This window comes from Bactrocera neohumeralis, chromosome 3 (genome assembly GCF_024586455.1).
Source record: "Bactrocera neohumeralis isolate Rockhampton chromosome 3, APGP_CSIRO_Bneo_wtdbg2-racon-allhic-juicebox.fasta_v2, whole genome shotgun sequence".
NCBI classification, from domain to species: Eukaryota; Metazoa; Arthropoda; class Insecta; order Diptera; family Tephritidae; genus Bactrocera; species Bactrocera neohumeralis.
Window position 1 is genome coordinate 49,254,134 of NC_065920.1, and position 16,425 is coordinate 49,270,558.

General features: G+C 36.9%; 2 protein-coding genes and 1 pseudogene across 2 annotated transcripts; 1 reads left to right on the forward strand and 2 right to left on the reverse strand.

Moving 5' to 3' along the window:
* The first annotated feature begins 4,727 nt into the window (after window positions 1–4,727).
* LOC126753042 (uncharacterized) lies at window positions 4,728–5,768 on the forward strand. Its single transcript, XM_050464143.1, has 3 exons — window positions 4,728–5,025; window positions 5,168–5,335; window positions 5,398–5,768. Exons 1-3 carry the CDS (start codon window positions 4,807–4,809, stop codon window positions 5,551–5,553), a joined length of 543 nt encoding a protein of 180 aa, XP_050320100.1. The 5' UTR covers window positions 4,728–4,806; the 3' UTR covers window positions 5,554–5,768.
* A 6,565-nt stretch (window positions 5,769–12,333) lies between these two features.
* Window positions 12,334–15,690, reverse strand: LOC126753141 (three-prime repair exonuclease 1-like). The gene is made up of 3 exons (XM_050464342.1): window positions 15,304–15,690; window positions 12,917–13,083; window positions 12,334–12,846 (listed from the first exon to the last, which is right to left on the reverse strand). The coding sequence occupies exons 1-3, from the start codon at window positions 15,563–15,565 to the stop codon at window positions 12,562–12,564; spliced, it is 714 nt and encodes a 237-aa protein (XP_050320299.1). The 5' UTR covers window positions 15,566–15,690; the 3' UTR covers window positions 12,334–12,561.
* LOC126754284 (small nucleolar RNA U3) lies at window positions 14,312–14,514 on the reverse strand (annotated as a pseudogene).
* Window positions 15,691–16,425: the final 735 nt, after the last annotated feature.

Genomic DNA, 16,425 nt, shown 5'->3' on the forward strand with positions numbered 1-16,425 from the left:
GACATGACTTTTGTAATGTCAATGTCGTCGTATATCTCATACAGCTCATCGTTCCATCGAATGCGATATTCGCCGTGGCCAACGCGCAAAGGACCATAAATCTTTCGCAGCACCTTTTCTCTCGAAAACTCGTAACATCGACTCATCAGATGTTGTCATCGTCCATGTCACTGCACCATATAACAGGACGGGAATAATGAGTGACTTATAAAGTTTAGTTTTTGTTGGTCGAGAGAGGACTTTATTTCTCAATTGCTTACTCAGTCCGGTTAGTCAGGATTTCGAGGCTGACATTGTTGTTGATGTTAATACTGGATCGAAGTTACGACTGCCAACAGTGATCTGGGAGCCTAGTCGCGAGTGCGACGACTGTTTGTTTAATGACAGAACATATTTGGAATTGTCCTCGTTCAATACCAGATCCATTTGCTTTGTTTCTTTGTCCATTCTGGAGAAAGTAGACCTAACGGCGCGATTGTTAAGGCGCCGTTAAAGGATATCAATATCATCGGCGAATGCTGGCAGCAGCACTTTCCCTATTTACCATCTTCTTATAGAAGATGGTACTTTCTCTTTTTAGTTCGGTAGCTCAAATTATTTTCTCCAAGAGTAGATTGAAGAAGTCGCAAGAAAGGGAGTCGCCTTGTCTGAAATCTCGTTTGGTATCGTACGGCTCGGAGAGGATTTGTGTCGATCCTCTTTTCACGGGTATTTTCCAAGATTTGGCACATGGTGAATATTTGGTCAGTTTGTTGAAGGTGGACTTTAATCTATCACACAATATTCTCGATAGAATCTTATAAGCGATGTTGAGTAGGCTTATCTCACGGTAGTTGGGTGGGCAAGCACGCTGAAATTCCAATTGTCAGGAATGCTTTTGTTCGACCATATTCTACAAAGAATCAGTTCTTCGCCGCCGTATTTAAATAGCTCGGCCGGCAATTCCATCGGCCCCGCCGCTTTGTTGTTCTTTAGACGGGTAATTGCTATTCGAACATCTTCATGGTCGGGCAATGGAACGTTTGCTCCATCGTCATCTATTGGGAAATCGGGTTCGCCTTCTCCTGGCGTTATATTTTCACTGCCATTCAGCAGGCTGAAAAAGTGTTCCCTCTGTAATTTTGATATGCTCTGGGCATCAGTCACTAAATCCCCTCTGGGGGTTCTTGAAACCTTCTGTTAGTCGCCGCATCTTTTCGTAGAATTTTCGAGCATTACATCTGCCGGCAAGTTTGTCAAACTTTTCATACTTACGCATTTCGGCCTCTCTTTTTTTCTGGCTGCATATTCGTCTCGCTTCCCTCTTTAGCTCTCGGTATCTATCCCATTCCACAGGTGTTGTGGTCGATTGTAACGTTGCGAGGTAAGCAGTCTATTTTCTCTCCACTGCAACACGGCACTCCTCATAGTAACAGCTGATATTTTGCCTTTTTCAAAAACCAATGGTTTTGTTTGCAGCTGTACGTAAGGAGCTTGAAATGCCGTCCCACATTTCCCTTATACGGAGTTGCTGATGAGTGCTCTCAGAGAGCAGGAGTGCAAGTCGAATAGAAAATTGTTCGGCTGTATGTTGTGATTGCAGCCTCTCGACGTCGAACCTTCTTTGTGTTTGTTGACGTGCGTTTTTTGCTGCACAGAGGCGGGTGCGTATCTTAGCTGCAACAAAATAGTGTTCCGAGTCTGAGTTCGACACTGGAGACGTGTTTTCTGTCTGTCACAACATGATCGATTTAGTTGGTGGCTTTTCTATTCGGAGACAGCCATGTAGCTTGATGAATTTTCTTGTGCTGGAATCTAGTAGTACAGATAAACATATTTCGGACTCCGGCGAAGAATAATCAGTCTCAACCTATTTGGAGATGTTTCCTTCCATTCACTCTGATGCGGATTGTGGCTACACGTTCATCCACCTGGGTGAATGACAGTATTCAGCGATGCTCTCCTTTATAATTTGCTCTCCTTTATATGGCCACTATAGTAAGTGCCACAAACACCTACTCGCCTCGGTCCATCGCATTTCTTCGAGTTGTTTACTTTTTATTGGGGGCGAGTTCCAAACTCAGCGTACAACCTTGTGGACGGGATGTTTCGCCTTCTCACTATAGCTCGCCTTCAAACGGATGTTTTCCGGCTAGAAAATACTTAGTTCATAACTTATTTTATTCTCGTTAAAATGAAGAATCATTGTCGATCCAGGTCGAAAGTGAATATATATAATGCACTATCACCTGGTTATAGTAGTAGGAAAGATTGGAGGACATCGGTAGGGGTTCGTTGTTTTGTAGTAGTGCGAATATCTGGCTCAGCATTCTTTTGCGGCTTCAGGATAAACTTTTTTGGTTACATTTGCGATGTCTTTTTTGTTTCTGCTATTTAAAAGTTTTAAGAGAGATGTAGTTGCTAGTTTTGCTTCAGAGTCTGCGTAGGTCAGTTTAGTAGTCATGCTTTTTGTAATGAAGAGTATCCTGTTTTCTAGGGAACATAGGTAATCCTGCTTCGGCTAAAATGCCTACTATTGGAGTAGTCCGGAAAGCTCCAATGGCCAGTCAGGCTGCTGTGTAGTATACGGACGTATTTCTTGCCCAATTTCGTTTTCAAGTTTTACGAAATATTGGGAAACCATAATAATTTTTTGACAAAATAACTGATATGAATGTGTGTTAGTATTGCTTTCCTGTTTTATATTACTGAGACATTTATTAATATTTAATCTTTTTTGAAGCGGTAAACAAAGTTGTGCGACATGGTGATTCCATGTATCCTTATGAATAAATATTAAGCATAGAATTTTAAGACAATTAACATTTTTATACTCTTGCAACCTGTTGCTACAAAGTATAATAGTTTTGTGAAATCCCGTATCTCTCACACCGATTTCGACAAAATCTGGTACATGACATACTTTTCTAATTCTTATGCCACGTTGTGAAAATGAGTGAATTCGGACTACAACCACACCTACATTCCATATAGCATAATTCTATTTTTTCGAACATACGACTGACTTTACTCTATATGATTGGTTTTTTAGTATGAGGCATGTTAACAGTGTGGTATTGGGAAAAATAGATAAAAACTAGTTGAGACCACCTCAACTCCCATATACTGGCGAACAAGGAGCGTTTCCTTTTCTAAATATATTCTTTGAAATTCTTTTGAGGTGCTCGAACTCTAATCACACGTTCGTACGATAACGAAATTAATGGAATTGATAAAATTTGTAATTTTTTGCCTTACAGCATGATATAATCGTCAGAAGTCTAATTTTGCGTAACGAAATGTTCGGGAGACCACTAGTGCCAATGAGAGATTCTATGATTTATTGATTGGTGAGTGCCCACAATGAGTGGAAAGCTGATGTGAAGGTTAATTTTTCATTATGACTCAATAAAAAAGATCGTTAAACGTCTACTTAATTCCGATATGATAAAATAGCCAATGAAGCACAAATATAACAGGTAAGGAAGTACCAAATTCGGGTGCAGTCGAAACAATTCTTCTTCCTCTTTAATGGCGTAGACCCCGTTTACACGGTTATAGCCAAATTAACCACAGCAAGCCAATCGTTTCTTCTTTTAGCAATTTAGAGCAGCCAGGTTCTTCTCTATCTGATCTCTCTAAGGGAGTGGAGGTCTTCCTCTTCCTTTGCCTTCCCCTGCGGGTACTGGAGTGTTTTCGTCCATATGGACGACATGTCGTCATATAATTCGTGCAGCTCGTCGTCGATCGAAATTGAAATGGGTTATATATGTTTTAAAGCACACATTGAACTTGATATCTAAATTTAAACTGGAAACTTAAAATTTACCATGATAGGGAAAATGTGGACAAATTTTATGTAGCCACTAGGTAAATAGGGCTGTATTTGAACGACGCGATCTCAATACTGGGCCGTTTTGGGAAGAAACGTATTATCGGTTTCTCATTAAACCATCCAGACTGGGATGCTTGTTTCATCGAGCTACCAGTCCTAAGAACAATATGAATACAAATAAAAACAAGAAAAGGAAAGGCAAAAACTACAGAAATACCTGATAGCGGACAAGAAAATCGCAGAACACAAGAGTCAGACGCTTTAACGCCATTGAACTCAACAATGGGAGACGCCAAACGAATACCAGAAACGGCAGCTGTCAATCTCTGGAGGAACTTACGTCAGAGGACCCTACTCCTTTCGTAGAATACACCAGGAGTTATGAGCTTCCCATAAAAAGTAGCGTCGCAGCCCAAAACAGAAGCGGCAAAAGGTTGTGACAGGATAAGCCCAATAGGGAGGGCTGTTAAAATGACAGATCGGTAAGTAGTGGCTCTGGCCAAAGTGGTGGAAGACCTGGACTTGGAGCCGAAAAGACCGGCACCGCTGCGGATAGGAGGTTTCGGCGCTCCGATGAGAGCTGGAATGAGTGGAGGCAGTATAAACTTTACTTCAGGCACTTGAGGGATAAATCCCCAGTCAAGCAAAGGACCCTTACACTGAACAGAAATCGGTAAAGGCCGTACTCTGGACCAGTATATATTATGTATGTACATACATTTAAGACCGTGTGAGATTCTTTCACAAATTGTATGGTAAGAAAACTTTGCCTGTACACGAAAGTATTTGTTTATTTTAAATTTTTCATTATTGAAACCGGAAATCAATATGCAATAAAACTAATAATAAATAATAGGCCAATTTGATGCAATTAAAATTCAATTTCCATATATGTATGTATGTACATAGACTTTTAATTTTTCTAATTTTTGAAATTTCACTGACAAGCGACATATAATTGAGTAGAAAAATACTCATTACAACTTGTCGAAATGGAGATCTCATGGAAGTATTGTTGGCTCGGGTTAATAACATTGGTGATTTCAAGCCGTTTAGTAGACACTTTTACGAAATTTACCAACATCGACTGCAAAGCGTTCGACAAATCTTTCGCCGATTTCAATAGTTGTCGCCTGCATGTGCCGAAACGGGGAGAGATCGCATTATCCTTGCATGTGCAGCTCCTCCAGATACCAGTTAATAATGTCAGTGTAAGTGATGCAGTATTTTTGAGAGTTGGGTGTTAAAAGGCCGTGTTTTTTCACTTCTTTTGATAAAAAAAAATCAACTTTAGCTACATTTCAGTATTTACCAAATCAATCATTCCACATTTGTCTTCTTCTCTCTTTACAGATAAACCTTTCATTTTTCAAGAAAGCCAGTGGTTATCGCCCCTTTCTATACAATGTTACCGTCGATTTTTGTGATTTTATGGCGAACAGAAAACGTTATCCTTTTCTAAATATATGCCATGGTGTTATTCTGAAGGACTCGAACATTAATCACACCTGCCCTTTCAACGTACGTATGATAACGAAATTAATGGAAATGGTAAAATATATGTATATTTGTTTGCCTTGCAGCATGACATAATCGTTAAAAATCTAGTTCTGCGGGACGATATGTTCGGACGAATGCCGGTGCCAGCGGGAGATTATATGTTTAAGTTAATGGTGGGCGCCTACAATGAATGGAAAGCTGATGTGAAAACTTACTTCTCAATAAAACTCAATGAATAGGAGCGTTAGGGTGATGGAATTAAATTCAAATATCAAAAATAGATGAAATTATATTATGCAAAGTAGTAAGAAAGACGGCAACCCATCAGGAATATATTGTCAACAGATATTTATCTCAAAACCTTATATTTTAATGCTAATTTTGCAATATTTTATTTCTCTGATTTGTTTGAATTAATAAACTTATGACATGGCAACCTTAATGTAAGCTTGCTCTTGAGCCTAATTAAAATTTAAAAATAATAAAATTGCTTGGGGTGTATACATGCGTCTGTCTTTTCACTTTGAGTGAATTAAATCCGTAATAAGGGTTTTGAATCTGTAAATCAGGCGGGTATAACGAAATAAAATACTTTTTTTTACCATCCGAATAACACCAAAGTACTGGACTCTCAATTAAATTAGTCGAAACCAACCGAGTATTACAAAGTAATAAATATCTAAATCAAATAGCCGAAATGAAGGGTTCCAATTTTAACTTTCCAAATATAATATAATTAGATTGTGACTGAAGAGTTTGGTTAGAAACATTCGTTCGATACTATATATGTATATACATATGTACTATGTAAGTATATGACTATCTCAAAACTGCGTAGATAATAATGAAAACCACAATACATGAGTCTGAACACCAATATTAAAACTGCTCTAGGTGTCAGACTTCTGGTGTGCAGTTAAAAAAAAATTAAAGTTGAACTTCCATAACTCGAACTTTTAGCAATAGAAGTAAATTTTGTATACAAATTACCTGCTATTGCCCGAAGCTTCTCCGTCTCGAAGTTTTCCTGTAATTATGGCGTTTCGAGTTAGGTTAGTTCAACTGATTTGGTTTTTTTCATATTTCGATGTGTTATCTGAAATAAAGCACTTTGATTTTTAAACGATCTCCCAAATATTTTTTGACTTACAGTCTCCTACATTTTAGCTGCTCCATCACTTTATCTTTAAAACTGCATTTTGAAATTTTTTTCTGCATGTTCTGTATATAATTCTTCATACAATAACCTACCACTTCTTTATCTCACCGGAAATCGAATTTTGGGAGGTCAAAAATGAGCAAAACTTTTTGAAATTTTAAATTTTCTTTAAAGAAACGTCGCGATTTTGAATTTTTTTTTTGAGTGTAGGTCATTTTACGAAAAATATCTTTTAGTATAAACCTTTTTCAGATTTTATCCGCTGAGAAGTGTGGAATCATTGCATAGTTCAACGGGGAAGTTGAGTAATTCGACTTTACTGTGTTTTTATACCCTTGCAACCCGTTGCTACGGAGTATTATATGTAGTTTTGTTCATCTGACTGTTATACGTATCACCTAAAACTAATCGAGATAGATATAAAGTTATATACATATGATTACGATGGCGAGAAAAGTTGAAATCCGGGAGACCGTCTGTCTGTCCGTCCGTCCGTGCAAGCTGTAATTTGAGTAAAAATTGAGATACCTTGATGAAACTTGCTATGCGGATTTATTAGTACAACAAAATTGGCGTAATTGGACCACAGCCAGGCCCACAAATCACCATTAGCCGAAAACTTATAAAGTGCCATAACTAAGCACTAAATTAAGATATACTAAAACTGTAATTTGGCACAAGGGATTGCAGTAGCAAGGGGCACCTGCGGGAAAAAAGTTTGAAAAAGTGGTTGTGGCCCCCGCTCTCTAATAATGTACAAACCTTATGCCCAATATGTCGTTCAATGTAGGAGTTATATATAATATATAATATGTATATATAAAATTGCTTAGATTCCGTTCCTCAGGTTGACGTTTTGCACCTTAAGGTATTTTTCTGACTTTGATTCTTGCATATTGCAAGAGTATAAAATGTTCAGTTGCACCCGAACTTACCCCTTTCTTACTTGTTTTTGTTTAGGCCACTGCACTTTGTTTTGTATTAATATACTTATTATGTTTTTTCTTTCTCTAATAGTGCCTTTCTGTGAGTTTCGAAGGACCATGGTTAATTTGCTGCCCAAATTTCCAAACAAAGGTACTAACCACCTTCACGATTGTTAAGTAAAAATGCTCTCGTGTTGAAAATGTACAATCATTTTGAAATTTATTTAAAACTTTTAGAAAATATAATGATATATTTGAAAGACGTGTACACATGTACGGAGCGGGGTGGATCTAATTTGGAAACCAGAGCGCTGAGTTATCGTCGAAGGTATTAACAAATGTATTGAAAACGAATTTGTCCGCTATCCTGTTGTCCATCATTTTTGTTTTTTTTGACTGATCGAAAACTATAATTCCGAAAAACACCGCTTACGCGTCTTTACACTGCTTCCAAGATAGACGAAATTATCTACGACTTCAAAGTTATGACTGTCAACAGTGACGTGAGAGCCAAGTTGCGAGTGCGACGACTGTTTGTTTGATGACAGGAGATATTTCGTCTTGCCCTCGTTCACTGCCAGACCTATTTGTTTTGCTTCCTTGTCCAGTCTGGAGAATTTCCATATCATCGGCAAACGCCAGCAGCTGTACACTGTTATAAAAGATTGTACCTGCTCGATTAAGTTCTGCAGCTCGATTTATTTTCTCCAGCAGCAGATTGAAGAAGTCGCACGGTAGGGAGTCGCCTTGTCTGAAACCTCGTTTGGTATCGAACGGCTCGGAGAGGTCCTTCCCGATCCTGACAGAGCTTTTGGTGTTGCTCAAAGTCAGTTTACACAGCCGTATTAGTTTTGCGGGGATACCAAATTCAGACATCGCGGCATAAAGGCAGCTCCTTTTCGTGCTGTCGAAAGCAGCTTTGAAATCGACGAAGCGGTGGTGTGTCTCGATTCTCCTTTCATGGGTCTCTTCCAAGATTTGGCGTATGGTGAATATCTGGTCGGTTGTTGATTTGCCAGGTCTAAAGACACACTGATAAGGTTCAATCAGTTTGTTGACGGTGGCCTTTAATCTTTCATACAATACGCTCGATAGAACCTTATACGCGGTGTTGAGGAGGCTTATCTCACGGTAGTTAGCGCAGATTGTGGGGTCTCCCTTTTTGTGGATTGGGCAGAGCATGTGTTGTGGTCGATCGTAACGTTGCGAGGTAGGCAGCCTGTTTTCTCTCCGCTGCAAAACGGTACTCCTCTAGCCTAAGTTCTTGTAAATTGCAAGAGTATAAAATGTTCGATTGCATCCGAACCTTCCCTACTTGTTCTTAAATAAATTCATTAACGTTTAATCACAACTTTTTATTTGATATTGATACTCTACTCAATCGCTCGGATACAGCGCAGAAAACCGTAATACCAAAGTCAGTTGAAGTTTGACAACATTTCAACTCGAGTCAAATGTCGAATTTCAAAACCCCAACTAAAATGCAGATCGGTTGAAAATCGTAATAAGGGCCTTAATCTGCCATTAGTTACATATGTACATACACTTCTAGGGATTAGGTCTGTCTAGAGTTTTCAAAAAAATACTTACCTTTGGCAATTTATTCTGGGACTAAGAAAGAAAAGGAATTTGCTATCTAAAACAAAATAAAAAAACGAGGTTTTAAGATCTTTGAGAATAAAATTGTTAATGGTTTTCGCGAAATGTATCTCCATGCTGAAAGAGTTCGTCAGTTATTTAGTTAATTATTACCAATCTCAAAATCATTGAAATGGACTCCAGAGTAACATTTTTCTTTCTTCACTTCACTTCAGAATCGGATAGCTTTGTGTAAATTTATAGTATATGTATTGGGTCTTGAATCATATTCGTTTGGTTTGCCCAGAGATGGCATAATTTGATGACTATTCTATTGTTCCAATATTCCATACATGCGTTGGAAAATGCGCTTCTTGTGCGTCTTTTTCAGCATACATATGAATGTCACTTACTATACACTTTCTATGCCTGAAAAAGTGTAAGGAGGGTGTCTTCTATACTATAATTTAATATCCACGATTTAAAAGTGGTGATTTTTTCGACCTCTTCTTTTTTTTACTGGCGTAGACACCGCTTACGCGGTTATAGCCGTGTTAACAGCAGCGCGGTAGTCGTTTCTTCTTTTCGCAAGGTGGCGACAATTGGAGATTCTAAGCGAAGCTAGGTCCTTCTCCACCTGATTCTTTTAACGGAGTGGAGGTCTTCCTCTTCCTCTGCTTCCCCCGGCAGGGGAAGACAAATAACGTCCTAGACCGTCGAAAAAGTTTGAATATTAAGAATTGGAAGCATCTCTCTATGAAGATTGTTAAGTCAGAAGAAGAAGAGCTCGCACAATTTTTGGGATTCACTCAAGCCACATTTTCAAAACGGGAAGTTGGAATAATCAAAAACACGGAAATTGAGTACCATATGAATTGTAGCCAAGATGCGATTTTGTATGTCAGGAATGCAGATTGAGCTTAAAAAAAATAAGTCAATTTTACAACGAGTTGAAAATGGATACATTACGATACAACTTCAACGAAATAATCAAATGTGAAACACGGCTAACCAGCCATATCAACGATAAAACCGAATATCCATGACCCAGGTCCCAGGTAATTTGATGGGATTAAAAGGGCGTGCTGAGCTTCTAATACGGGGTTAATGCATTAATGGCGAACACAACTTCATTAACCGTCCGGTCAATGACCAAACTTTCACCTTTCGTTCAATGACCGGGTACCCAGGTGGAGCAGATGTAGAAATCGTTAGTATACTAAATAAAATTTTTTTTCTGTGTAAGTTGGCTACATGGCATAGGAAATAACTATAAATGGGGACATATTCTATAGTTCTCGTTGAAATAACGAAAGCGGAGTGCCAAGGTCTATGGATATTTAGGTAACTAAGACGTCCCTCTCCCCTTTCCATTTCGGACGAAAAGAAGGAAACGTGTTCAGTTGGAATTCTACAAGCGTAGTGAACAGCGTAGAAAGTATACAGAGATAAGTGAAAAAATATACAAAATAAATATTATTATTATACGCCATACTAATAAAAAGGCAATCTCAACGTATACAGCATATACTGAAAAAAATCCAGAAAAAAAAAATTGGAGTGGAAAAATCTCGAGCTGCAGGAATTTTATGCATTTTTGGCTATTTTGATAACTTCTGGCGCAAATAATTCAAATACTGATAATGCAAGGGAAATGCGGCAGCCGTATTCATATCCATTATATCGCGCAGCAATGAGTATCAATCGCTTCTGGAATATTATTCGTTTTATTCGATTTGACGATGCCAATACTAGAGCCCAGCGCTTAGAAAGTGATAAAGCTGCTCCAATACGAGACATTTGGACAATGTTAAATAGTAATTTAGCAACACATTATAAACCAACAGAATACCTAACAATCGACGAGCAACTTTATCCATACCGAGGTCGAACTAGATTCACTCAATATATTCCATCAAAGATATGTGATGCGGAAATTCGTATCCACTTACTGGACAGCTTCACACTGGGAAATCGAAAGATGGGCGTGAGAAAAATGTTGGTGAAAGAGTTGTTAAAGACTTGGTGGCACCATATAAAGGATCCGGTAGAAACATTACAATGGATAATTTCTTCACAACTCTGCCACTAGCAAAATTTTTATTACCGTGGAACTTGACGATTGTTGGTACTCTGAAGAAAAATAAAGTATACATTCCACCAGCAATGGCTGTTTCAAAAACTCGAGAAGAATTATCCACTGTGTTTGGCTTTCATGAAAAAGTAACTCTATGTAGTTATGTGCCAAAAAAAACAAGGTAGTAATTATGCTATCATCAATGCATCACGAAGCAAAAATTAGTGATAGTGCACAGAAAAAACCCGAAATCATCGAGTTTTATAACTGGTCCAAAGCTGGAGTAGACACGATGGATAAAATGCTTGGTAGATATACTACAAAAAGGTCAACTCAACGATGGCCTCTAGCATTTTTTACAATATTCTCGATATTGCCTGCCTTGCAGCATATATTCTGTATTATGAGAATAATAAAATGGTTGTTAAAAAATCGTATGAACGACGCTTATTTTATCGGCAATTGGGCAGAGAGTTGTGTACTCCATTTGTTGAAAATCGTGCGAATAATGCACAAATTATGAGGCATTTCTCAACGAAAGTGGCGATTGAATCTCTTCTTGGTCGAGCTGTCAATCTAAATGTACAGCCAACATCATCTGTATCATTGAGACCTCAGAAGCAGCGCGATTCAACTGGAAGGAAAAAGATTACTGGTGTATGCTATGAATGTCTTCACAGTGAATTCAAAAAACGTCGCAAAACTAGAAAAATATGTTCAGTATGTGAGAAACCTATTTGTGATGAACACTGTATTACAACCACGACATGTGAAGAATGTACAGAATAATTGAATACACTTTAATTCTTATATAGCACTGTATCATAATAAATACAGCAATATAAATTAACAAATAATAAGAAAATAGAAAATAATATTACTAAAATAAATAAAAACGGAGTTATTTTGTTCTTACTAACTAATTTTTTCTCAGCGGGTACCCGGGTACCTTCTTATTGAACGGAGGGGGTATCACGTTTGATAGCTAATAACTTTTATTAAATAATTGATTCTAAAAAAATTTGATGAAAAATGGGTGTCAAATAACTTTAATTTTGGGGATCCAAGCAGACATAAAATTTTTTTGAGGAGGAGTTAAGAAAAATTGACATGTAAATTGAAATGGATACCCGGGTACCCGATCATGGACCGGACGGTTAACGAAATAAAGAAAGTTTTGCCTCCCACGCTTTATAGCTTAGACTGTGGCCAATGTGACTTCCATTTGTGTCGTTCAATTGACAATACTTTGAAAACATTTCTTAAATAAACGTACAAATTTCGAAAAGCGCATGAATATACAAGTACTTATGTATATTCTCAATATATTATTTTCAGTGTAATGATATATTAGTTCAATTACAGTTTTGGATAGGTTTAATAGTAGAAAAATGCAGATTTCATCAAAACTTAAAGAATGCGTAAGCTGATGATGATGGTACGTAAGTATGTGGATTTAGAAATTAGATTCTTTAATGTTTGTTTGACTTTTCAATTCTAAGTAACTTCATTTGCGTTCGTCCGAGCATATAAATTCACTGACACGATCTTCTGCATAGGCAAGAAACCTTTTTCCATACAGTCTTATTACGTGAGTCAAAGTCTCCACGTCTGCTTCAGCATGATGTCTCAGTTCGGGGTCCTTCTTAAAATTTTGTTTATAAATATTGTCCAATTTATATACTCCTTTGGGTGGATATTTGCCATTGGGTGTGGTTTGAAATGTATGGTCGAAATTTATTCTCCAAAATGCATGTAAAGAATCTACATAAAGAATGTTATTCGGAAGTTGCTGCAATGAAATAACACTAATTAGTTCTGATTAACAACAGTTAAGAGCAATAGAAATATATTTTACCTACCATACTTAACTTATTGAACATATTCTTGACTATCAGAAAATCATGCCTATCACCATTGTGTGCAACCAGACATACTGGTTGTGGCAGGCGATTAAGGAAGTTTACAATAAGACAAGCACAGTTCTCATCGAAGTGTGACTCATGTTCTAATATATAATTGTCCAGTCCTGTGAATAAACAAATAAAGATAATTAATTGTGTGTTAAGTTCGGGTATAACCGAGGATTTTATGCTTCTATGATTTGCAAGGATCAAAAGCAAGGAAATATGAAGGAAAGGTTAACAAGAGGAATGGAAATCATTATATTGAGAATAAGGGGCTAGACTAAGGCCATGACCGTTATCACTTATAATTCTTATCCATATAGAAGTCAAGAAAACATGTTCACTTAATTTCATTAATTTATCGAACATATTGACCAATATGAAGGTCTGAGCCGAAAGCATTTTCTTTTGACTTTAAATGAGATTGTGCCCGAAAACATGACAATTTTGTTAAGACAAAAGATTATTTGACAGATAACGGGATTTTCAATAAGAGCAAACGTTTTTTTTTTAATAAAACAAGAAAAAACGTTAACTTCGGTTGCACCGAAGCTAATATACCCTTCACAGGTGCATTTCTTTTAGTAACTATGTGTTCAGTTTGTATGGAAGCTATATGCTATAGTAATCTGATCTGAACAATTTTTTCGGAGATTACATTGTTGCCTTAGAAAATAATCTATACCAAATTTGGTGAAGATACATTGTCAAATGTGAAAGTTTTCCATACAAGAACTTGATTTTGATCGTTCAGTTTGTATGGTAGCTATATGCTATAGTTAGCCGATCAGAACACTTTCTTCGGAGATTACACTGTTGCTAAATGTGCGTGGAGTCCCCACGCGCGGATGAAGTTATACTTCTTAGTGATATTCCAAGAAATGCATATCATTTTGTATGAAAGAAAACTAGAAAACTTAAATTCACATTTTATAAATTTATTATCTCCCCGAGCATGCCTTTGCCAACAAGTCGTCTTTTCGCGACGATGGCAAAAGCTAAAAATCATAAATTGCACAACTTTCTGGTGCTTCTTGCAAAAATCTGCGTCGATATGTATTCACGATCAAACGTATACATACATACAATTTTTTTCGTACATATTTACGCATGTTTGTAGGCGAAGCTGCTACAGCGGCAAGGGGTGACAATCGGCGGCCATTACTTTACTTAAGCCATAGAAATTCTATTGCTACGAATATGGAAATGACAACGAAATAATGCAAATATGCATATTTCTAAAGGTCATAAATTTCTTTGAAGAAATGAATGATCCTGAGAAGTATAGTCTTAACTTTTCAACGGCCAACGCAGAGCATTTCAACCAAAAGGAATTCATTCATTAAAATCACCACTCAGAAGTCGTTTTATCCGTTGTAAGCGAACGATTTTCGAAGAAACATCATTTCTAACATGCCACAAGACAAAATTAGAAATGAACTTCTTAAACCTCACGCTGTCAGATAAAACGATATACCTCGTCATCGCGGGTCGATTTCCAAAAAATTTAAATGAAGACTAACTACAGAAATAATCCTGTAAAGTATAGCCTTAATTTTTCAACGGCCAACGCAGGGTATTTCAATAAAATAGTTGAGAATTCGCAGAAGTGAAAGACAAAGGAAAGAAAAAGGAGTACAACTTCAATAATAAACAAGCATACAAACATACATATGCGCAGCAGCAGCAAGTAAAGAGGTAACAATCGGCGATCCATTGTATCCCAGCCAGCATTTACTATCAATTTTTAATGGAAAATTACTAATTTTTAATAGAAAAATTGATAGAAAACAGTCAATTTCTATATCAATATTCATTGTAAATTAACTGTTCCCTCGGGAGAAAATGGTCGAACAAAATTGAATGATTTTGATTGAGTCATTTTCAGGGTCAATTTCCAGTCATTTTATTATAAATTTCGATTGTTTTTTCCAGTCATTTCTCAATGAATTTCTAGTCAATTTTCAGTCAATATTTAGTCAATTTACAGTCATTTTACAGTCGTTTTATTATAAATTTCGATTGTTTTTTCCAGTCAGTTTTCAGTCATCTTATTAATCAATATTCAATTTTTGGTTTATACGTTCTGAATTTCAATTGACTGAATTCCGATGATTCATAAAATAATTGCCAATTCAAATTTCATTGTTTACGTTCTGGTCAAACATTTACATTTACATGTGTACATGCTTTTGTATTTATGTGTGTATGTTGGATATGTTCTTGATAATCTTATATTGCCGAGTTACTAATTCACTATGCGCGTTGTTCTATTATAATTACGATACCAAATAAGCAATCGTTAATTCGAAATTAGTTGACCAGCGTTTGTAAATACATACCCGTTGAAGCAGCGCTTTTTGGATAAATAACCTTTCTGGGATTGATTATCAATGTAAGTTTATTCAAATTCGGTGAGGGTGGCGGCACACACATTTCACTTGTTTTTGTCACTTTTATTGGATCTGTTTGCAAATCTTTGGCTGGAAAACCATACATGGTCAACTCCATAATGGATAGCTTTCTTAAATCTCCATCATAAGTGCTTGCTTCTAAATCGAGTACTACAAACGACCCGATGCGTCGATTCTCTTTTTTTGACATTGTTTAATATTACACTTAGCAAATAATTATTTTGCAATTTAGAGCTGTATAACCAATGCGTGCAAGTTTATGAACGGCTTATCACCAAATGCTACTCATAAAGTGATTCCCAAGAATAATGTCAAAATATTAATTGCAATACAATCACGACTGGGCACGATCGCAACCAAACAACTCTCACAAAATGACATTGTGATAGTGCGTTTGGAGTGTTACGCTCCGAATACATAGAGCGCGACAGACTGCAAGCGACCTCTCTCACTTATAAAAATACACACGTTCTTATGGACACAGTTATTTAGACAGCTGCACGACTACACGACAGCAGCCTCTTGTCGCCCTCGCTAAATTAAAAATACTTCTAATTTTACCTACGACAGTAGAGAGGAGTAGTGATGCCACTAATATGTAAAATGTAAAATTATTCAAAGCTCTAACAAACCTGACGTTATTTTTCAAAGATTAGCATAAAATAGCTCTGTTATATCATTTGTAATAACAATTGATAGCTTAAAATTTCACTTGGAACAAAATATTAAAATTTCATTGAAGTGAAAGTTATTAATATGGCAACAACGAAATTGTGTACATACAAAATGGACAGTTGTGTTGTTTTGTGTACATGCCGGCCATTGTTATGTCGCTGCCTTCTTACAAATGTTCATGTAGCAGCCTTCACGACGCCATTTGCTGTTCATTGTCGTGCAGTCATGTCTTGTCGCTCTCTATTTGTTCAGCCCATAACAAAGGAAATCAGCGGATTTATGCCAGAGTTAATATGTGCAATTGCAAATGAATGTATCAAAATTAATATTATTTCAGGTCGAGCGGTTTTAGATTATAGTTAGTCAATTTAATAT

Coding starts and splice junctions, on each gene's coding strand:
- LOC126753141 (XM_050464342.1), bottom strand. CDS start 15,565: ATGTCAAAAAAAGAGAATCGACGCATCGGGTCGTTTGTAGTACTCGAT. Junction 13,084..15,303: donor AAAAAGCGCTGCTTCAACGG/GTATGTATTTAC, acceptor GTTTATTCACAG/GACTGGACAATTATATATTA. Junction 12,847..12,916: donor TGTTCAATAAGTTAAGTATG/GTAGGTAAAATA, acceptor ATTTCATTGCAG/CAACTTCCGAATAACATTCT.
- LOC126753042 (XM_050464143.1), top strand. CDS start 4,807: ATGGAGATCTCATGGAAGTATTGTTGGCTCGGGTTAATAACATTGGTG. Junction 5,026..5,167: donor TACCAGTTAATAATGTCAGT/GTAAGTGATGCA, acceptor CTCTCTTTACAG/ATAAACCTTTCATTTTTCAA. Junction 5,336..5,397: donor ATCACACCTGCCCTTTCAAC/GTACGTATGATA, acceptor TTTGCCTTGCAG/CATGACATAATCGTTAAAAA.